General features: G+C 42.9%; 1 protein-coding gene across 1 annotated transcript in view; it reads right to left on the bottom strand.

Annotated features, from left to right (window-relative positions):
* Nucleotides 1-204: 204 nt before the first annotated feature.
* Nucleotides 205-24,542, bottom strand: part of CSRNP3 (cysteine and serine rich nuclear protein 3) — a 166,068-nt gene continuing 141,730 nt past the window's right edge. The window contains 4 exon segments of the mRNA XM_029605641.1: nucleotides 205-3,128; nucleotides 3,130-3,258; nucleotides 3,598-3,894; nucleotides 14,256-14,515. Of these exon segments, the coding sequence (XP_029461501.1) occupies nucleotides 2,193-3,128; nucleotides 3,130-3,258; nucleotides 3,598-3,894; nucleotides 14,256-14,515 (1,622 nt within the window). The 3' untranslated portion in view covers nucleotides 205-2,192.

Below are 24,542 nucleotides of genomic sequence, written 5' to 3'. Positions count from 1 at the left end.
TTCTTATTTGGTATTATATATAGCTTCTCAGCTCAGGATTAGTTTTATATTCATCATTGATGGAGAGCTCCAGTTCTCGAGTGCTACAAACAGGCCAGGTTTTCAGGATATCTACAGAGAATATGCACGAGAAAGATTTGTATGCGCTGCCTCCATTGTATGCAAATCTATTTCATGCATATGCATTGTGGATATCCTGAAAATCTGGCCTGTTTGTGGCACTTGAGGACTGGAGTTTGCCGCCACTGATACAATCGTATATTCTTACATCTGGCTCTAAGTTTAAGTAAAGAAAAATGAATGAGTAAATAGTACGCAACAAAAGCTGATGAGCTCTCGCCATAAAAGCTTAGTCCAGGATGCTGTGTTTCTGTGCATGGATTTGTTTTGAAAAATGGTCCAGTTTACAGAGCAGAGACCTGCAATGTACTTGAAGCACATTATATCTCAAAACATTTACACCTGAAAGATCTAAAAATGAAGAAGCAGATGCAGCAAGTTCAACAGCAAGGCAAATTTACATGTCAAACAGTTACATAACATATACTTCATATCAATATAAAGACAACAAAATACTGAAACAGATTAAGGAGTGCCATATTGCATTTAAAAATGTACAGGAACCATCTTCTAGCAAATGCAAATACTGGAACATGTGTTTTTTTTGTTTTTTTTTTAAATGCTCTTCGGAGTTAACAGAACATGAGGTACAGTAAAGAAAAATGCAGAAAATATGTCTGTAGTTTTCCTGCAGGCTATCAAAGTAAGAGAGGTGGTAACACTTTGCTACCTTGGGTTCTTCTGTGATTGCACACGGCGTGTGGATAATAGTGCCTAATCAGGCTGTTGATATGTTTGGAAATAGTTCTAAAAGACATTCTGTCATGTTATTCTGATCAGCGTGCTAGAAGTATTTAGCAAAGTCTGACCCTATTTCCTTGCATTACTAAATATTCTGGTAGCAAGACTCTTTGGCCTTACTGTCAAGTCTTTCCTTCATTTAGATACAGTATTTGTGAACTAGCTTAAGATCATTGTATCCCCCACCCCCAGTGTGATGTATGGGTCTAAAAGACCTGCCTTTTTTCCCTAAATGAAAGTGATCATTTTTAAGAATGGCAAGGTACTGCCAACTCGGGGCACTAAAGTGCATTAAGTAAGTAACTGTAGGGTTAAACGTTTCTGTACACATTCCACAATTATTCATTTGTCCTTGGAGAAAATGCTAACTCCTTGCACAGCTCAGGAATCTCCTTTTCAGGAGTAACTCTGGGAGAACACTGATTCAAACACTAGTGCAAGGTCCTCTCATGTCACATAAAATATACACTGATGACCATGGTGAAGATTTTCCTTGCTCAGAATTCCGTGGGATCTCTCACTTTTGCAAATATTTCCACGAGAAGGAAGAACTTCAATCTGGTTACCACTGTAATAGTCTATAATTAATATTAATGCTAATTAATATTAATATGCTTATATTTATAGACTGTCAAATATGAAAAATAATTCTAGTATATTTAAATGACGCAAGTAAAGATTTGTCTAAGCGCGTCACACACAAAACTTTCTATATAGTATTACAGATGCGGTTTTATGTGGGCATGCTCAGTAGAATTAACTATGGATCCTCATCTTTCATATAAATGAACATGCTGTTCATTTGAATCAAAACGTAAACACTAAACATACACGGAACGTCCATAAATAAATTACATACGGAACAAGTAAACCTGTATTTTCCTCACAAAAAAAAAATCACTTTTACATTAAAATTTCTTCTGATATGATGAAATCTAGGCTTCTAACTTTGATTATTTAAAATACCAGATGGCAATCTTGCACAAACCCAATAACAAAAAACATGAAAATCTGACCTAGCTGGTTGGCAGTTTTCACATACTTTAATAAGTGGGTTATTTTGAAATATATATTGTAGATCTACATTTTTTTCAAGTTGGCGTTTACTATTAGAAAGGAATTTGAATTTTTCTGAATTTGTAATATAAAGCATTTTGTTTTCTGTGCATTGTCGGGCCTTGTGGCTTGAAAGAAAACAAATTGAGTTTTGAGCCAAAACTCCAGTTTGTTTTTCTCTGTCCATGGGCCAAAAAATACAATTATTCTAGGAAATCCAATTCAGCTGCAGTATACTTAAATAAAAGAGGTTAACCCTGAATTGATGAAATGTACTAAACAGGTACTGTTTCCACTACAGCTGATTTGATGCACTCTCCGTGCAGTTTACTGGTTTCTGAAAGGCTTATAGAAGTCTCAGTTAGGTGCTCTGATACATGGTGACTACTTCCATTTAAACTGGAGACAAATCCATCCTGAGAGGGGCTTTTTAAGTAGGAGTGAAATTCCATTTGAGAATGACTTGGCCTGTGTTCAGGGTATAAACTGTGACACGGAACACTGGTATCCCCTTCTGAAGAGGAGCAGCAAACTATCACAGAGGGATTTGTAGCTGGATAGTGAGAACTGCTGAAATTTTCTTCAGGTTGCCTTGTATAGTCAACAAATTGTTCTGCTGCCATGCTGAAAGGCACCAGAGAGAGGCTACCATTTTTTAGAGTTCCTCTTTCTGGGAATGTCTCGGCAATCTGGTTAGCAGGACTGGCAGGGCGGTTCTCTATTTGATAGTAGAGAGGTGAGGAATTTGTATAATATGGAGTGCTTTTAGAGTAGTTTTCATGCACTGCTGTGCCATCTGAGTAGCAAAGGACTGAAGGCAAGGGTACGGCTTCTACATGGTTGCCCATTCCTTCTAAAAAATCTTCAGCTTTTTCTTCATCTTCTTCATCATCTTCATCGTCATCATCTTCGTCGTCATTGTTGTCATCATCATCTGAATCACTAGGTGCTAAACTTTGTGTGCTGGAATCGGTAGCTCCACTACAAAAACTACTCCCATCATCCTCCTCGTCGTCATCATCTTCCCCTTGACAGTCCAAATCCTCAACTGACTGAAAGTGCAGCATTGTTGCCTGAGGTTTAGTTTCAATCTCAAAATTCTCCGTGAGTGCATATTCTACAGGATGTGCAGACTGAGTCATAGAAATGCTATGAGCACTTATTTCTTCATGGCAACCATTTATTGCAGAACCTTGCTGCTCTCTGTTTTTTTTCAATTTCTAGCTTCATTATTGTGTGCAAAAAGTGAGTCCTAACTCGAATAGGATTAAATTCAATTCTGCCTGCTGTATTACTGCAGCCTTCTTTAGTACAACCACATGGGAAAGCCATACGATCCACCTGAATAAAAGCAAAGAATCCAGTATAAAATTAAGATTAATATAGGTTACCCTACAGACATTACAGCTTCCAAAATGCTTTTCAGACTGTTTCTTCTATTATAAAGCCAGTAAAATCAGTTGTTCCACAAATACATAACCACTCCTTCATCCTTATATTTACATATCAAACCCCCCCCCAAACTGATTTCCCATGATGATTTTCAAACAAGTGGCTAATTCTTACAACATCTAGAAGTTTTAGTAAGTCTCAAGAACAATTAAACACATATTAGTCTATAATTAAATGACCAATTTATTCAGTCTTGTTTTTAAAGGCTGCTCTAATGTCGCTCTTTACCTGGCATTTTATGCCTGCAAGGCTGCAAGTGCAAGTTTCTGGATCACAAAACACTCTGCAATCACAGCCACAGTCTTCTCGAGAGAGACGGATAGCCCGCAGCTCATGTTTTTCTTCCACGTCAATCTTTTTCACTCCAGAAGCTCGCAGTAGTGCCCTCCGTTTCTTTGTGGGCAGGGGTTGTAAAAAAAAATACTCATCAACTTCTGTGTTGTCTAAATCAATATCATCATCAGAAATGTCATCCAGCGTGAGGACTGTGGCTTCATCAGACTCCATTGTGCCATTCTTGGTCATCTGTAAACCAGAAAAGCGAACATGACATTTGTGATGCACGCAGTTCCATTACATGTAAATGCACTTCAAGTTTTCATATTACAAACAGAAGAAAACACCCACAAGTGTTGTACCAGCTGGTTGAACAATCCAGTTTATTTGATCTTTTCCTAAAATGGGATGCCAGTTTAAGCAGCAGAAGTGTGGTAGCTAGGCTGTCTTGATATTGTGGCTTGTAAGCGTTTGGCTATGACCATCTTCCAAAAACTTGATTGAGACTAAATACTGAAGAAGGAAAAATAATTATTCTGAATCTCCAAAATGACTTTGGGCCTACTAGGATGCTTTCAAAGGCCACATTTAAATACATCTGGGGCATCTGTACTACATCTATTAAGCTCAGATATTTGGAGAAATTAAAACTAGGAATATCATCCTTGTTCAAAATCCTGTTTCTCTGAATATGGTCCCTCTGCTCTTTTCCCTTTATATTTTGACAATTCTCTATTACTTAAAGGCAAATGAGAAGAACTATTAACCAGACTAGTTGTATTGGTATTTATTAATTTAAACAATCAGTGTTGAATGCCTAAAGCATACCTTATGTGAGGGCCCTACACATAAGATCTGAGATTAGAGCAGAAGAGTACAGGGCCTGAAGGCCTAACTGGATTTCTACCTTCATTACCTGTGGGACCATAAGCAAGCCTGCTTTTCCTTCCCAACAGTATGTACTTTATTCCTGACTGCTGTTCTTTCTGGTCATTCAATTGTTTTTCAGCTTCTTTGTAATACTGGCTAAAAGACAGGAAATAGAGAGTAGGATTAAATGGACAATTTTCTCAGTGGAGGGGAGTGGGCAGTGGAGTGCCTCAGGAATCTGTATTGGGACCCTTACTTTTCAATATATTTATAAATGATCTGGAAAGAAATACAACAAGTGAGGTAATCAAATTTGCAGATGATACTAAATTGTTCAGAGTAGTTAAATCACAAGCAGATTGTGATAAATTGCAGGAACAAATTATGAGACTAGAAAATTGGGCATCGAAATGGCAGATGAAATTTAATGTGGATAAGTGCAAGGTGATGCACATAGGGAAAAAATAACCCATGCTATAGTTACACAATGTTAGGTTCCATATTAAGTGCTACCACCCAAGAAAGAGATGTAGGTGTCATAGTGGGATAACACATTGAAAATCGTCGGTTCAGTGTGCTGCGGCAGTCAAAAAAGCAAACAGAATGTTGGGAATTATTAGAAAGGGATTGGTGAAAATGTCATAATGCCTCTGCTCCATGGTGAGACCGCACCTTGAATACTGTGTACAATTCTGGTTGCTGCATCTCAAAAAGATATAATTGCGATGGAGAAGGTACAGAGAAGGGTGACCAAAATAAGGGGAATGGAACAGCTCCCCTATGAGGAAAGACTAAAGAGGTTAGGACTTTTCAGCTTGGAGAAGAGACGGCTGAGGGATGATATGATAGAGGTGTTTAAAAATCATGAGAGGTCTAGAACGGGTAGATGTGAATCGGTTATTTACTCTTTCAGATAATAGAAAGACTAGGGGCACTCCATGAAGTTAGCATGTGGCACATTTAAAACTAATCAGAGAAAGTTCTTTTTACTCAACGCACAATTAAACTCTGGAATTTGTTGCCAGAGGATGTGGTTAGTGCAGTTAGTGTAGCTGTGTTTAAAAAAGGATTGGATAAGTTCTTGGAGGAGAAGTCCATTACCTGCTATTATTTAAGTTGACTTAGAAAATAGCCACTGCTCTTACTAATAACGGTAACATGGAATAGACTTAGTTTTTGGGTGCTTGCCAGGTTCTTATGGCCTGGATTGGCCACTGTTGGAAACAGGATGCTGGGCTTGATGGACCCTTGGTCTGACCCAATATGGCATGTTCTTATGTTCTTATTTGTACAACATTACAATGAAATCTGATTTTTGTAAACTGTTATGATGGCTGCACCGAATGACGGTATATAAAACTGAACAAATAAATAAATAAATAAATAAAAGCAATTATGTAAATGCAATGATAAGAATCATATTTAATGGCCATACAGACCATGGTTTTAACTAAATAACTTTCTTTCTCAATGCTACAAATATGAAAAAAACTACCATTTCCTATTCTGCTATAATCTTCCATATGATAATAATTAGCTAATGCATTTAGTTTTTTTTCAAAAACATGGCATTATAAAGCATGGCAACCCAGAAATGTGAGAATAACTTTTTTATGTGCAATTTTTAGGCATTCTTTCTGCAAGAAAATGCCTTGAAGCTGATATTCAAAGACATTTACCCAGATATCTGTTGAGTTATCTGGATAAATGCCCACTTTTGAAAATCCTTGATACTTATCCGGCTAAAGTCTAACTGAATACCTAAGGAGCATTTCGGGGGCAGAGTTAAGTTAGCCAAGTAAGTTATACAGCTAACTCTGATATTAGGAGTTAGTTGAATAACTTATTTGGGTGACTATAGACATCGGCAAGAGCACAGTTAAGTTATCCAGGAACATGTTTTTGGAGACGACTGCCCTTAACCAGCAATATTCAAAGAATATTAAGTTCCCATGTGGGATAACAGTCCCACCCTCAAAGGCTACATTGCAGGCCTCCCAGCCCAATCCACCTTGTTTAATGCATAAGTTTCTGGTGATCGAGCCCACTCTTCCCCCATAAAGACTCCCAAAATAAAGCTTAAAGGTATCAGGCTTACAGACTTCCCCCCTCCCTTCCAGAATCGCTGAATAGCCACAGATTTAAGCTTTGAAACCCATCCTCCCCTGACTCCGATCAACTCACCTGGCACTCTCCCAGCCCACTGAGGAACTCCCCCATACCTCTCACTGCAACCAGGAGCTGGGAAGAAGCACCCAACTCCTGGTGCATCTGGCATTGCTTTGACAACCATGTGGGTTATAGCTTTGACAGCAACACTGGTAACTTATGTGAACGACATAGTGTAAAAACAGTGCCAGGAGCTAGGGTCAGGTGCCTGCAGGAATGGAGAAGCAGGAGCTAGAGGGTGCTATGGCAGGCAAAAGTCAATGTCAGGAGCTGGAGCTTTGAGCAGGCTATGGACCACGCTTGCTAGAGGGCATTGTGGCAGGGGACAGCAGGTAATGGCAGCTGGGGCTATGGAATCTGGTCAGCCAAAGTAAATTCTAGCCACCAAAAGCATAAATAATCAAAAACAGAAAACAAAATGCATTGTTGTCCAAAATGCTTCGCCACAAGATTTATACATATTAGCAACCCCCATCATTGTCTCACTAAAAGCAGATAAAAATATATTAAAAAGAAAATCTCAAAATAACCACCAATTGTCCTGAGAGAATATAAAAAATTCACACTTACCATAAAAAAGGTTCAAGACTTTCAAAACAAACCACACACAACCACCATCAGAGACAAACATCCATTCAAACGCCATGTATGCACACTCACTTATAGAGTGTAATCTGTCAGTATCAGTGTAAGAGCTGCTTCTTAAAGCTTAGCAAAAAAACCAGCATTAAATCTTGGTATTTAACTCATTCAGCGAAAGGGAATTCATCTCATAAAGCCATCCTTTTGCTATGGCAAGTGAATTTTTGATGTTGTTGCGGGACAACAGGCGGCTATTTTGAGGTTATATATATATTTTTTTTGTATTTGTTTTTAGTAAGGACACTGGTGGGGTTTGCTAATGTGTATAAATCTCTGGGGAAAGCATTTCAGAAAATTTTGTTTCTGTTTTTGGTGGTTACAATTAATTTTTTGTAATATTTCTTATCAATTTGATTTGTATTATGGAAAACATGGTAAAAATCAAGACTGTAATAAAACAGCATAGAACTCTGCAACAAAAAAAATAGAAGAAAGAGACAAATAAATGGGGAAAAAGACAATAGGGACTGGTTATCTATGTAAGGGCTGTACACTTTGAAACCATTATATAAGTTAATTCAAAGAATAATATATAAAACAAGCAGTCTACAAATTGTTTTCTAAAATAAATATCAACAAAAGGCCAAGTAACTATTCAAAAACAGTCATACAGTATAATTTACCCGTCTTTATATTTTTTTATTTTGGGAGTAGCCGTGACCTACAAAGTTTACTGTTTTATAGTCATTCCCATTATCTGTTGTTCCCTTGTTAGTAGTCACACTGAATTTGTCTCATACCTGCTGTGGGACTGAGCGGTGATTCCCAGAAGCCTGGAGACAAACTAGTCTAATTTCAGCCTTTCTTAAAATAGTATGGGTCAGATTTTCAAAGCCCTACGGGCGCTGGGCCTATTTTACAAAGGCTCGGGACGCGTCTAAGTCCCAGGGCTTCAAAAAAGGGGCAGGGCAGGGTGGTCTGGGGCATGGGGCGGGGCCAGAGGCCTTCGGCACAGCGCCCATTTGCTGCTGGTTGGAGTATCGTGTGCTGGCAGGCGCAGAAGGGTAGGACAAAGGTCCCGGGGGGGGGGGGGGGCTAGAATAGGGATAGGGTTGGTTGGGGGAAGGGAGGTTAGGGTAGGGGCTTGGGAGGGAACAGGTTAAGGTCGCGGTTGTTGGCACGCGCAGGGTGCACAATTGTGCACCCCCTTGCATGCGCTGACCCCCAATTTTATAACATGCGCACACCTGCACGTGCATGTTATAAAATCGGGCATCCATGTATCCTCGCCGGGCAGCGCACGACAAGGGATGCCCGCGCATAGCTTTTTAAAATTTACCCCTATATCTTTATTATAACTTCACATATCCACAACAGTAGACTGTATTCCCTTCAGAACAGTGCATTTGTTTTACTTACAGTTCAGTGTTACGATTCTGCTCCATGGGCAGCCTCTCCACCTTTTCCTGCCGTCTTCTGCAGCCCAGAGGCTGCCGTCTACTGCCATCGCGGCTGGAGCCGTGCTGAGACACCGGCGTGGCCCGAAGACTGCCGACAGCTCATTGCACGGCTGGAGCCGCGCTGCCACCTCCCAAGCGACACGGAGGCCGCCGACCTGCTCTTCGCAGCAGGAGCCATTCAGGCATTGCTATGTAGCCAGGAGGCTGCGTTCCCACTTCCCATGTGGCAGGGAGCCACCGACTGGCGTCACCATACGGTCCGGAGGCCACCATCTTACCTTGGGCCCTCCGGGGAAAGAGGACCCACAGCCTCGGCCTTGTCTGCGCTCCGAAGCCGTCTCTGGTCTGTCTTCAGTGGCAGGAGGCTGTCCGTGTCTCTAGGCCTGCTCTGAGGCCTAGTTTCAGCGCCAGGCCCTGCTTCTCCTCCTCAGCATAGCAGGGCTGCTGTCCGTGGTCCTGCCCCTTCTCCGCGCCTTTTCTCCCTTCTTAAAGGGACAGCGAGGAAGGAGGTCCATTTCTGATGTCATCGTGGGAGTATTCCTTCTTCAGGATAAAAAGCTTCAGTCTTCATTCTTTCCTTGCCTTCGCAAGGAGCCAGTCCTCCTTAGGACTTCTCGTCATCTGCTTCTCAAGCAACTTTGTTATATGTAGGATCCTGTGTCTTCGTGATGTCCTCATGCTACGTCTTCGTCTTCATCGTCTCAAGGTCTCCAGATGTCTCGTCTTGATGTCTCCTTTATCCGGTACATCTTCGTCCTGGCAGCGCAAGTCTCCAAGAGGTTCCAGCTTCTTATTTTAATCTTCATCGTAGAGGCATCCCCTCGAACCCTAAACTTTGTCTGGATCCTTGGAGTCTGCACCCTGCCTTTACTTCATGAATGAAGTCTTTATCCGATCTGTTCCGGCGTGGCCCTGCCTGGCCTTTATCAGCTGTGCAGGGTGCATTTGGAACAGGCTTAGTCGGAGTCTTCACTTCCATCTCCATCTTCTCTGTGTGGGGAACCACCAGCGTGATCCGTGACCTGTCTTCATTGGCTGAGTATATGGGCACGTGATGTGCAGTACCGACTCAGCTCTGCTAACTTGTGTGGGGAACCACTAGCTTGGTCCGTGACCAGCCTACCTGGCTGTGTAGGATGCGCTGCCTGCTTGGTCTGAGACCAGTCCGGCTAGGTTGTGTAGGGTGCATGACGTCCGGTATCGACCAAGTCTTCTTCAAGCAACTTATGGCTTTTCCAGAGTTTCTTCATATACGTGACCAGAGTTCCTTTTCACTCCACGTATCCAGATTGCATTCTTCATGTGTTCAAGTCTTCATCTTTGATGTCCTCATCCTCTGACCACTGTCCACCCTGTCGCAGTTGCTGCTCCATGCGGCAGGTCCGAAAGGGCTTGGAGTAGTTGGAGGACCACTCATGAGGCCAACATTGCGTTGTTTGGGTCTCTTTCTGCTGCGTACAGGTGTGGCTGTGGTTGAGGTCATCGCTGTCCATCTTCAAGCCATGCTGGGGCACCTCTCACCTGCCTCGGTGCTTGCCAGAGCTCCTCGGCGGCTGTATCGGGGCCCAGGGGCATACGAAAATACCAGAGATGGAACCACTACCCGCGATTCCACAACATTCAGAACTGCTTCCCTCAGTACTCACAGTTCAGCTTTGTCTCAGCTCAGTGATTGGACAGGAGCTGCCTTCCGCCTGGAGATCTAGGCCTGGTCTAGTTATCCCCACTTGGATCCCAGATCTTATTCCCTAGTCTCTGTTTATGTCCTCTGAGCCCCACCTGCCCCACAGGATCCCGCCCATACAGTATACTCTCCTTAAGGAAATTAAGTTGGACCAGGCATAAACAGGGGAACACTAGGCTCACTGTCTCACATATCCCTCCCCTCAGCTTTGACCCATCAGACCAAGCATCCCTACTCCCTCCTGCATACCATACAGGAGAGTCCAAGGCATCCCATTTGCCTTCCTTTGGCTTCCCACCAGCTACACTTGGGAACGGGGACCTAGTGACATGCTCACCCCATCTCTTAGGGTCACCCTAAACAGCGGCATGACCACCACCCAGTGTGCCAGTCACACAGTGCTCATCCCCAGTCCTTTAAGTCATTTGCTGGCTCTGGGTTTGAATTCCATCTCAGTGGAGCTTTATGGACCACCAGTGCTGATTCCTCTATAACCAGCTGCGCCCACTTCCTGGCATCTGGTATCTCTGATGTAGAGCCCTTCCTTGGCTCCTCTGTATCCTCAGTTGCTGGAGTCTCCACAGTGCCATCCTCTGGGCTTTCCATGGAATCTTCCTCCAAGTTCTCCACAGTGCCATCCTCTGGGCTTTCCATGGAATCTTCCTCCAAGTTCTCCACAGTGCTTCCCTCTGGGCTCTCTGCGGTTTCCTCTTCTGTACACTCTGCAGCACTTCCTCCAGGCTCTCTGTAGTTTCCTCTTCTGTAAACTCTACAGCATTTCCCTCTATGCAGTTTCCACTTCTGTACACTCTGTACACTCTGGCCACTTGCCCACACCAATCGTTGGCTCTACTGCAGCCTTAACTTGCTGGGGTCTCCACAGTGCCATCCTCTGGGCTGTCCAAGGCACCTCTCGCTTGCCTTTCTATTCCCTCTCTCTCTGGACTTCTCATGGGAGTTGTCTCTGGAATACTGGTAGTGTTTGAGCACCCTACAGCAGTGGTTCTCAACCCTGTTCCTGGGGACCCCCCAGCCAGTCGGATTTTCAGGATATCCACAATGAATATGCATGAGAGAAAATTTGCATGCACTGCCTCCATAACATGCAAATTTTCTCTCATGCATATTCATTGTGGATATCCTGAAAACCCGACTGGCTGGGGGGGTCCCCAGGACAGGGTTGAGAACCACTGTCCTACAAGGTCTTCCTCAGGACCACCTGTAGTGCTATCCTCTGGCCAATCAGTATTGCAGCCTGCTGGCCACTCTGTAGTGCCACCTCCTGGGCACTCTGTGTCGCCATTTCTTGATAAGGCTACAAGGCTCCACTCCAAATAGAAGTTGAGCTTGGCCCAGTGTGCTTTGTGGTTCTGTTTTTTGCTCAGGCCCAGGCCCGCTGACTCCTTGCAAGAATCTCTTGTAACTTCCTATTTACCTCCTGGAGATTCTGGATCAATGCTTGCCAGCTTCCTTCAGTCATGCTTTGACTGCTGCATTCTGGTGCTGCAGTACTCTGGCTGTTCCAGATTTTCTCATGGCTGCACACCTTCCCAGTAGAGTGGCTTGCTTGCTGGAAGTGGGCCCCACCATGTTTCCTTTCACTGCACTCACAGCCCACTCTGACTGCTTTTCCATGGCCACACCCTGTTTAGCACAGCCCTGTTGCACCAGTGTTCCTTCCTCTTTTCTTTTTTTCAAGACAATTAAAAAAAAACAAAACAAACAAACCTGCATAACTAGTAATAACTATATCACTTTTAATTCTCTATCTATTCAGCCGGGCTTCTCCCATTAGCTGGTACACAATTACCACTTCCTGGCTGTCCCTGCAATTAGGCCCACTCATAGTTTACTCTCTACCTGACACTTTTAAACCTTTTTTTTTTTAATTTAGTGCAGCTTCTGAGCCACACCCTACAAACTACCATGTTCTGTGCACCCCTGTGCTCTGCACTTTGTTTTCGAGCCACAGACCTCCTGTGTTCTGTACTACGTTTAGAACCACAGGTCCTCTTCAAAACTCTCTGTACTCCCAACAGACACTTTCTTGGAGGTTGGTTTTTTTTTTTTTTTCTTTCTGTGCAAAGCTTTAGAAAAATATCCCATGCATAACACCATATGTGGGACCAAGTGGTGATTCCTACAGTTCTGGAGACAAACTATTCTGATTCCAGGCTTTCTTAAAACAGTATATCTTTATTACAGCTTCACACATAAGAACATAAGAACATAAGAAAATGCAATACTGGGTCAGACCAAGGGTCCATTAAGCCCAGCATCCTGCTTCCAACAGTGGCCAATCCAGGCCACAAGAACCTGGCAAGTATCCAAAAACTAAGTCTATTCCGTGTTACATTGCTAATGGCAGTGACTATTCTCTAGGTGAACTTAAAGCAGGTAATGGACTTCTCCTCCAAGAACTTATCCAATCCTTTTTTAAACACAGCTATACTAACTGCACTAACCACATCCTCTGGTAACAAATTCCAGAGTTTAATTGTGCGTTGAGTAAAAAAGAACTTTCTCCGATTAGTTTTAAATGTGCCCCATGCTAACTTCATGGAGTGCCCCCTAGTCTTTCTACTATCCAAAAGAGTAAATAACCGATTCACATCTACCCGTTCTAGACCTCTCATGATTTTAAACACCTCTATCATATCCCCCTTCAGTCGTCTCTTCTCCAAGCTGAAAAGTCCTAACCTCTTTAGTCTTTCCTCATAGGGGAGTTGTTCCATTCCCTTATCATTTTGGTAGTCCTTCTCTGTACCTTCTCCATCGCAATTATATCTTTTTTGAGATGCGGCAACCAGAATTGTACACAGTATTCAAGGTGCGGTCTCACCATGGAGTGATACAGAGGCATTATGACATTTTCCGTTTTATTCACCATTCCCTTTCTAATAATTCCCAACATTATGTTTGCTTTTTTGACTGCCACAGCACACTGAACCGACAATTTCAATGTGTTATCCACTATGACACCTAGATCTCTTTCTTGGGTGGTAGCTCCTAATATGGAACCTAATATTGTGTAATTATAGCATGGGTTATTTTTCCCTATATGCATCACCTTGCACTTATCCACATTAAATTTCATCTGCCATTTGGATGCCCAAATTTTCCAGTCTCACAAGGTCTTCCTGAAATTTATCACAATCTGCTTGTGATTTTACTACTCTGTCGTCCCTTCAGAACCCTGTACTCTCTTCACTTAACAGTTCAGTACTGCTTCCCTCAGTACACACAGTTCAGTTTCATCTCAGCTGGGTGTTTGGACAGTGTTATGTTACAGGAGTTGTCTTCCTCCTGGAGACCTAGGCCTGGTCTGGTTATTCCCACCAGGATCCCAGCTCTTATTTCCCAGTGTGTGATTATGGCCTCTAAGCCCCACCTGCCCCGCAGGATGCTGCCCCTGGAGTATACTTTCCTTAAGGAATTTAAGTTGGACCAGGCTTCTAGCTTGGTCCTGCACAGGTAAACAGGGTAACACTAGGGGCACTGCCTCACACCTGCATCTGAAATTAAACTAGGTGGACATCATATTTTGAAGTCTTTATATAATAAGGAATCTACATATTAAACTTATTAAAAAAACAAAAACAAATAAAGAAGAAACTTTAGTGGGTATACAGAAGCAATTGCAATGTTACTTTGTGGGAGCTACTTGTAGTGCTAAGGCAGTCGTTTGCATGAAGAAAGAAAAGCAACTCGGGGTTATTCTGTGATTACTAAATCCAAATTGATATTCAAAGCTGTGATACTAAGTACAAAAATGAACTAATTTGGCTTCTTGCCATTACTGGATTAGCTGATGGTAAAGAAAAGGAATAGATAAGGGCAGTTACCTTCATTTTCAAGGAATTGAGTTTTTCCTCTCTTAGGTGGTCTCTCAACATCTCTCTGTGTAGCCTTTTCTGTTCCATGGCAAACTCTCCAAGGGTATACTGGCGAATACTGTTATGACGGCTGGACATGCCCAAGGTGCTGCCTCCCTGACTGGGTACACTGGTGAAGCCTTGCCTCCTTGTGAAGTAATACACTGTAACACAGTTAAAGTGAACATTCTTTGTCCTCATCCGCTTCTCCCTTTTTAGGATAGAGCATGCTAGAATAAAAAAAAAAAAATAATAAAATTAAGGAATGATTGAATGCCATGGGGTGACATATACTTTCACTGTGAATACATGAGGAAAAAAGAGAAATATATTTAAGGAATGGAGGGGGAGAGTATTGTTTTAAAGAAAGGTACAAGGCATTTTGTTTTAATTCTCTCTTGGAACAGACTTTATTCTTTCTTTAAAATATGGGATAAATGGACAAACTGCTTTCTCTCAACTGCAGTGAGAAGGGTATAATAGGTGGGCCATGCAGCCTACCACCGTAATCTGTTTCTCAAAATTGTCCCATTTAATTAGTAAGTAAGGATTTAGTATATTTTTAGTAATGCTAAATATAGAATTTGGCACTGAAAATTAATATCACCATTTTTATTGGGCAATAATCAATTTATATTTGGTCATACACTGAAGCATGGTAATGTAAATGTGATCATGATCAACCAAATTTGCTGTCTTAATTTGATCCTCCTCTTAAACTTTCCTATGTAGCTGTGTGCAGCTGCAGTTTACGAACGTCCATTTTCCATGCACGGGATAGGAAAACGGATGTTTGTAAAATTGAGTGTGCATTTTCCTAACCCATACACAGCAACTTCTCCTAGCTGCCTGATGCCAAGGAGATACACAATTTCTCCTATTCTCTCCTTATTAATGCAGTGGCTCAGCCTCCTGCTCGTGCGCCCAGGAGAAGTGATGGGAGCATATTAGGAAAGCGGGCGCTCAATCATGAGTGCCCATTTTTCCTGTGCAAATATTGTATCGGCCCATATGTGTTAACTAAAAAATGACAAGTCCTTCATTTCAAATCTGTTCTCTATATTGCTATGGTATCTGGAGTACTAATTAATGATGCTATTGTCATTCATAGAAGAGTATGCTTATGTTTAATGCAGAGCAAGATCTTTATACTACGCTACTTCTGCCAGTCTGTTAAACTTCACCAATCTGAACGAATTACAAAGAGATGCATAAACAGAATCCAATAGTGGAAGTTCAGGATTATATAAACTGGGATAGTTGCCAACCAGCAGATTCAACAGTTGTCCCAATAGGATTAAAGTGTTAACCTCCATTTATTTTATATTTAACAAAGAATTATATGTTTGCTTTTTTAATTTCAGTAAAGTTCTGGTATCTGTATTTCTGCAGCATCACTGCTGGAGCTGGGCTTCAGCATTTTTTTATCTTTGGTATTTTGCTGTTTCTAGTATATTTTGAAGAAAACTATACTTTTGGTACCTTCTTAATAACTCAGTGCTGCCAAGAGATAGAAATCTGAGCCTGTTCCCATATCTTCAGGTGGCTGGGATGAAAAAAGGTTTTAAATTTGCAGACTGGTAGAGAGGGAAGACTAATGACAGCATACATTTCTACAGCTGGGATAGGGAAGATTGTGGGATTTATACAGAAACCAACTGGATGTAAAAGTAGTAGTAAGTAGTAAAGAAAACATTTGGTATGTCATGAAAGGAAAACTATGCAAAGGTTATATTTTAAATCTACTGGCAATTTCTTTCTGCCAAATTCCAAATGTGACATTAAGACACACTATTATCTTCTGTGGTGAATTAGGGGTCCATAGTCTGTTTTATCTCACATGATGAGATCTAGCTGTTAGCACTGTTTGTTAAAAGGTGGAGATATGTTTACTTTAGCTTACATTTGGTATTGCACTTCAGATATAGCATATTTCCCAGTGGACATAGCATATAATATTTGAAGTTAGAAAAAACAGATAAGTAGACATGTTTTAGATCAACACAAACACCTAAAAAAAATCCTTACTGAATTCTATTTGTGTTAAATAACAATATAAAATTGGTAGTCACCTCTACTTCTTGCCTTGCAGCTGAATGACTTAGATTAATATTCTCTCAGCTTTGCAAAACTTCTTTTTATCCATTATCATTAATATTCTTTGCTACAAATTTAGTACTGCTTGTGACTTTATAATCCTTATCAAGCGCTCTCATTATGAGAAGCTTCACTACTGAGGGACTAAACTATACATGAACACTAAAAAGTATTTTGTCTAACCCCCTCCCTCTTGCCCCATATACAGTTATAATTTTAAGCTTCCCAGGTGATTCAGATACAGCAGCACATTTCTTAGCCTTGCAATACACTAGGTAGAAAGTAACCTTAGGCTTCTTCATCACCAGATAAGGAGACCAAGTATATTGCAATTTTAATGTATTTTGCCTGGGGAAGAGAAGGAGTTGGAGATGGTAAGAACCTTCTTGAGACTCTGACAAATCTGAAAGCAAAATTGATTTTTGCTTGAGAGTTTTTCAGCACTCTACCTTCAGGAAACAGACATTTATTTGGCTGAAAATTAACCATTTGTCTACTTTCTCCTCTATAAATCTTCTCTTAAGGCAATTCATTACAGAAAGAGATTAACCTTGCCTCACTATTCTCATCCTTATCTTCTCCTTCAATGTTTTCAATGGACAATGAGTTTGCTAGAAAGTGGCTGATGTGTCTCCAGTGAGGAGTAAAACATTGCTATATTACATTGCCATCTAGTAATGAGAAAAGTGAGTAAAACATGAAATGGAGAAAAGTGAACAAAACATTTGTACCTTCCAGATGGTCTGAAAAAGACAATATATTTATTTAAAATTTCAATTTAATCACCTCCCTATTCAAAAGAATCACCCAAGGTAGTGTCTAAAAATATTGTATAATACATATAAATCATACATATCAAACAAAATAAAAACATAAGTAATAAATAATTAATATAATAATTTCTTATTATTTACAATCTTGCAGTTATTTTAATACCACTTGACAACTTTATACAAATGTGCAATATAAAAAGGGCATTTTGTAAAAAATGTTCACTTAAGTAACCAAGCCTCAATACTATTAACTCAGTGCATGCACCAATGGGTTTAGCCCCCACATTAAACAGTTTGCATTTTGTACCAAACCTTGACCATGGGGTGAAAGGGTCACTATTTACCACATATTTAGGTGCATTAAATCATCATTGATAATATAATCAGCTTTGAAGTGGTGAACCAGTCACAAAAGGTGGAATAAAAATACTAAATCAAAGTAGAAGTTAGTGCAGCTGCATAATGGATATCCTAAGCAGGGAAACAGAATGATATTAACCTCAGTAGTCATTACCAAGGTATTTACTATAGAATTGCTAACAGAAATTAAATTTAACACACATTCTTTTTGTGCAGGATATATAATTTATGGTCCTAGCCACATTGTCTGGTAAGAAGACAACAGGAAACTTACAAATTGTTTCTTACATTCTAACAGGTAAATTTTAAAAGCCCTGTGTGTGCCATCGCCAGGAGATATGCACACAAGTTGGGCCGGTGTGAGCTGAGTAGATTTTATAAGCTGCCCAAGGATGTAGGTTTCTCCTGCTGTGTGTACAAGGGTTTGCAAAAAGGAGTGGGAAGTGGGCATGGTCTGGGTAGGGTGTGTGGGTGTGTTGGGGAAGGCCAAGATATGTGCACATAAATACTTAGGCACACAGGCATGTGACAGGGTCCCCTATCATGTAAATTTACTTCTGCATTGGATGGCATGTAATTAGTAAAATATAAACATTTAGGCCAGGTAGCTGGGTTTTAAAGTCGGAGCTAGCAGGGGGGGAAGAGTGGCTATAAACTTTTTTTTTGGGAGGTGGGGGGGGGGGGGGGGAGCGGGGAGAATTGCAAGGCCTATTCCTAAACTGGGTGAACTAAGAACAAACTGGGAAAACTACCTATGGTGTCGGTGCGCGTCCCTTGTAAAAGTTTCCTGATTTATGCAGTACATGCAGGATTTGCGTGTATATGCACACATCCACTTAAAATTGTGCGCACATGTACGCACATCCAGGCTTTTTTATAACATGCGCGCATATACATGTGCATGTTATAAATGGACATTTCTCTGGACGTGAGCTGGCAAATGCGCGCACATGTGCGCCCATGCTCCAGTATTAAAGTTACCATCTATATCTATGATGATTTATCTTTTGAAAACAGCATTCTCAAAAGCTTTAGGACATTTTAGCCATACTGTTTGGAAAATCTACATTATCTTCACTTCCCCTTATAATTTCTGAATAAGATGTGAATAACTTCAGAATATTCAGCAGTTTTCTCATCAATCAAACTTCAGCTGCTACCTGACAATGCATTTTAATTCTTTGCATCAGTTCTCACATGATCTGATTGATTTATTCTGGTTTATCACCACCATCTAAAAAAGCTGTTTCTTAATATTTTGATTCCTATCTTGTATTTCCCTTGGCATACATCCAACTAGTAGGGATATGCTTTCGTTACAAACAAACTGAAAGAAAAATGAACAAACTTTAATTAGTGTTTCATTAAAAAACAAACAAACAAAAAAAAACCAAAAACAAAATAGCAACTATGCCCCAGAGCCTCCCCCAACAAAACCCCAATCCTGCCAAAATATCACTCCCAACAAAAGATTCTTTGTTACAGAAATAAGAAGTGCACAAAATCCAATGGGAGCACTGAGAGGAGAGGATCACCTTACTGGTGGCTGAAAGGAATCAGTAAGTTTTTGCTTGGGACATTGTCTTTTTTAAAAGTATTGGGGCAAAGTTAACTATTTGGGAATATTATTTAGTGTGTTTGTGCTTTTAATAGTCAGTAAGGCAGTAAATAAACAGAAGTTTAAATAATAAGAAATACCTTGCCGGTATATAAAAATTCTAAATAAAATAATAAATAAATAAATAAATAAATTTAGACTTCGTATTTTTAAATAGTCAGTCAGTAAGACAGCTAGTAAGCAGTAGTTAGTGTTTATTTTTAAAAGTCTGTAAGGCAGCTAGTAAGCAGAAGTTAGAGTGTTTGTATATTAAAAACAAACCAAAAAAAAAAAAAAAAGAGAGAAAAGTAGCCAGAAGCTAGAAATAAGCTAGGAGCAGTGTATACCTAAGTAAAAAGGTTGAAAAGTTCAGTTCAGTTACTCACCTTGGAAAGGTGTTGAGGTAATGTGATTTGGTTTGATTAGGTACCAACATTTGTTAATCAAGAGAGCAGTGAGTCACTCTGGCTGACTAACTGAAGTTAGACTGTTTGTTAAATCCAGAACCTCCAGGGTAGCATTCTCTGAAATGCTCCCTGTTCCATGCGCAGGTCACTAGAGGCAGGCAGATCTCCGGAGTCTCAATGCATGGATGAGACGATGGTGCAAGGAAGAGGGATTCAGTTTTGTTAGGAACTGGGGAACATTTTGGGGAGGGAGGAGTCTCTTCCGAAGGGATGGGCTCCACCTTAACCAGGGTGGAACCAGACTGCTGGCACTAACCTTTAAAAAGGAGATAGAGCAACTTTTAAACTAGAACAAATGGGAAAGTCGACAGTCGCTCAGCAGTTCGTACAGCAGCCAAGGGAGTATCATCCTCAGTGGCAGCCAGAAGACACCTCTGGCTACGAAATTGGTCGGCCGAATCCTCCTCCAAGACTCGCCTTACAAGAATGCCCTTTAAGGGATCCCTCCTGTTCGGCAGCGACCTCGAGAAACTGGCTAATAAATGGGGCGCATCTCCATTACCCCGTCTACTGGAGGACAGGTCAAGGAGGACCCAGCGCCCTTTTCCTAGACCATCCAGAGGTAGAAGCTCTCAACGCTTCAATCCTTACAGGGCTCGCTACCAAGCACCTCGTTCTCAGACCAGGAACCAGTCCTTTCGGACCAGGCACAAGAGGGGAACCGGCTCGGGGTCGGGTCCCGGCCGCACCCCACAATGAAAATCAGCCGACCCATCTGGGGGAAGAAGCCATAGGGGGCAGGCTAACCCTATTTTACTGCAGGTGGGTCGAGACCAGTGGGGTCCTCGCCATTGTCCGGGACGGGTATTACCTGGACTTCCTTCATCTCCCTCCGGACAAGTTTGTGGAATTGCCTTGTCCGCCCCTCAACAGGGCGGCGCTGGCAGCTACCTTGGAGAGACTCCTGTCCCTAAAAGCCATAATCCCAGTGCCTGCATGGGACATAAATTCTGGGCATTACTCCATTTATTTCATTGTCCCCAAGAAGGGAGGCACCTTCAGACCCATCCTGGACCTCAAGTCAGTCAACCGGCACTTAAGGGTCCCAGGATTTCGCATGGAAACTCTGCGGTCAGTCCGAAGTGCAATACAGCCAGGGGAGTATCTCACATCCCTGGATCTCTCAGAGGCCTATTTGCATATCCCAATTCATCGGGATCACCAGCGTTACTTACGCTTCAAAGTCCTGGATCAGCACTTTCAGTTCCGGGCTCTACCCTTCGGGTTAGCCACCGCACCACGGACCTTTACCAAGGTAATAGTAGTGGTGGCGGCGTCACTCAGGAAGGAAGGCATTCTCGTCCATCCCTACCTAGACTATTGGCTGATCAGGGCAAAGTCACCGGAGGAGAGCCACCGGGCAACCAACAGAGTTTATATCTCTTCTGGAAAGCCTAGGATGGGTAGTCAACATAAACAAGAGTTCCCTACAGCCTTCGCAGTCACTGGAATACCTAGGTGTCCGATTTGACACCCAGGAAGCCAAGATCAGCCTGACCTCCAAGAGGAAATCAAAACTCCGGGATCGCTTGCAGAATCTGCTGAGCACCAATCAGCCCACAGCTTGGGATTACCTACAGGTCCTCGGCCTAATGGCCTCCACTCTGGAAGTGATACCATGGGCACGGGCTCATATGAGACCGTTACAGCACGCCCTCCTATCTCGGTGGCGCCCACGATTACAGAACTACACCGTGCATCTACCTCTACCAGCCAGAGTACGGTATCAGTTACGGTGGTGGCTGCAGCCCAGCCACATGAACCGGGGGTCAAGGATGTCCTCCCCAACCTGGACCCTGCTCACTACAGATGCCAGCCTGAGCGGCTGGGGAGCACACTGCGAAGAGCTAACCGCCCAGGGGCGGTGGAACAGAGAAGAGTCGGGGTGGAACATCAACCGACTAGAGGCACGGGCAGTCAGGTTAGCCTGCCTGCGATTTGCCCACAGACTCCGAAACAGAGCAGTCAGAGTGATGTCGGACAACGCCACCACGGTGGCATACATCAACCGACAGGGTGGAACCAGAAGCCGACAGGTATCCTTAGAAATAGCCCCCTTGATGGCTTGGGCAGAAGCAAATCTCCAGGACATCTCCGCCGTCCACATTGCCGGGAAGGGCAACGCCACGGCAGACTTCCTCAGCAGAGAAAGCCTAAACCCGGGGGAATGGCAGCTGTCACCCACGGTCTTCCAGATGATTGTGGATCAGTGGGGGACCCCGGGCATGGACCTACTAGAGGACAGGTCCAACACTCAAGTACCCAGATACTTCAGTCGCAGGCGAGATCCTCTATCTCACGGGATTGCCGCCCTGGTGCAGCCATGGCCTCCGGGGATCCTGCTATATGCCTTTCCCCCATGGCCCCTGCTGGGTGCCATTATACACAAGATTCAGTGGCACAGGGGCCTAGTTCTTCTGGTGGCCCCGGACTGGCCAAGAAGATCCTGGTACTCAGACATGAGAAGACTACTGGCGGGGGATCCTCTACCCCTGCCCCCTCACAGAGACCTGCTGCAACAAGGTCCCATCCTCCACGAGAATCCAGCTCAATTCTTTCTTACGGTATGGCCATTGAGAGGGCTAGACTGAAGAAAAGGGGATACTCGGGGCCGGTAATAGACACACTCCTCCGAGCACGCAAGTTCTCCACATCACTAACTTATATAAGGATCTGGAGAGTATTTGAAGCCTGGTGCGAAACTCGCAGCACTAATCTGCATGCCGCTAAAATCCCCATCATTCTGGATTTCCTGCAAGATGGACTTCAGAAGGGTCTGTCCCTCAGTTCAATCAAGGTTCAGGTGGCAGCGCTATCCTGCTACGGCCCCAGGAGTGCCAGCAATAGCATTGCCACACACCCAGACGTTTCACGTTTCTTGAAAGGAGTCAAACACATTCGCCCGCCACTGAAGTGGCCAGTGCCCCTGTGGAACCTCAACCTAGTCTTGGAATTCCTAGCGGGACCCGCCTTCAGACCCCTCCGAGGCCTGTCCCTCCGTTTGTTAACCTTGAAGATGATGATCTTGCTGGCCGTATGCTCAGCTCGCCGCATCTCCGAGCTACAAGCGCTGTCCTGCCGCGAACTGTTTCTCAGAATCACCCCAGGGGCTAACCATCTTCGCACGGTTCCTTCCTTCTTACCCAAAGTAGTCTCACACTTCCACGTCAACCAAACCATATCCTTGCCAACCACGGAAGGTTTGAAGAAGTCAGAAGAAGGTCGAAGACTGCTCCATCTCGACATCGGCAGGTTGCTGTCCAGATACCTGGAAATGTCGTAAGCAGTACGAAAGACGGACCACCTGTTCGTCCTTCACAGTGGGAAGAAGCAAGGAGAAGCGGCCTCACGGGCGACTATTGCTCGCTGGATCAAGGAAGTTATCAAGGCGGCCTACGTAGAAGCGGGAAATCCACCACCTCTACGGGTCAAGGCTCACTCTACCAGGGCCCAAGCGGCCTCCTGGGCAGAAACTAGGATGCTGTCGCCTGCAGAGATATGTAAAGCGGCAACGTGGTCCTCCCTCCATACCTTCTCCAGATTCTACCGTCTGGACGTCCAGGCTAGGGAGGACACAGCATTTGCGAGGGCAATCCTAAACGGACCCCGGGCAGCCTCCCACCCAGTCCGGGAGTAGCTTTTGTACATCCCATTTGTAATGAGTCCATCTGCTACACGCTAGGAAATGTAGAGATTACTTACCTGATAATCTCGTTTTCCTTAGTGTATGCAGATGGACTCAGCATCCCGCCCGGCTGCCGGTATACATGGGGATTCACCGACTCACGGTAAGCCATGTTTTCTTATATAGGGCATCCACCCTGCCGGGTGTCGACGCCTTCCGGTTGAGAACACTGGCGGTCTCCAGCTACTATCAATCGGTCAGGGTGATCCTGTTCATTTAATCGATCGGTCAGTCACACATATATCCATAAAGCTTTTGCAAGGAAGATTACTGAGTTGCTGCACTTCCTGCGGGGGTATATGTACCCGTGCTGACGTCAGATTCGTCTCCAACTGCTAGCACGAGCACACTATACCCATTTGTAATGAGTCCATCTGCATACACTAAGGAAAACGAGATTATCAGGTAAGTAATCTCTACATTTCCTTTTTGCTTTTCTTCCCTTCCTCCCTCCCACTCTCTTTCTTTCTCACGCTCTTTTTCTCTCTCTTTGGCAAACCTGACTTAGCATCCGTACTGCATGTGTCTGATCATTTGCGTTCAATTAATAATAATTTCCATTTGCCTTTCTTTACTTCAGTGATTTTTGTCTCTCATTCTGGTGACCCCCAAATATCTGTGTTTATAGCAGCTGTTCTCATCTTACATCCCCAAGTCTACTCTTCACATATCTTCTCATTCATAAGCAACACTATATGCTGCCTCTGACTCCTCAGGCAGCAAGCAGATAGCAAACATGTCAGAAGACTTAGACCATTCCACAACACAACGTGTCTAAAATTATTCTCAGATTACAATACTATATGGCAAACAATTATTAAACTCACACAAAATGAACTATATAAGGCTTCCAATCCTCCTCATATAAATCTATCAGTCATACCATGTCCCAAACAGGGAGGAATTATCTTAAACCAATATTATCTCAAAAAATTTAATTTTTTGGAAATTGTATCAGAATAAATGTGCTCTCACAGTCGCCTGGCTCTTGCCCACATAGGGCTGCAACCAGTATCGTATATATCGCACACACAGTCGCCTCATTTTTTTAAAACCCCATCACGTGACCTACTTTTTAAAACCAATCACTCAATATTTAACTGAACTATTACCGAACACCTAAGTGCTCCAAATTTCTTTTACCCAATTTTTCAATATGTTTATCACATTTCAATAGCACAACTAAGGGCCTCATTTTCCAATATCGCATGCGATACCAAAAAGGGGTGTACCTTATGCTAATAAGCATGTGTATCGCAAATTGCAATATCAGCTATG

This window comes from Rhinatrema bivittatum, chromosome 6, assembly GCF_901001135.1.
Source record: "Rhinatrema bivittatum chromosome 6, aRhiBiv1.1, whole genome shotgun sequence".
NCBI lineage: Eukaryota > Metazoa > Chordata > Amphibia > Gymnophiona > Rhinatrematidae > Rhinatrema > Rhinatrema bivittatum.
This window is presented reverse-complemented; position numbering and strand designations above follow the sequence as displayed.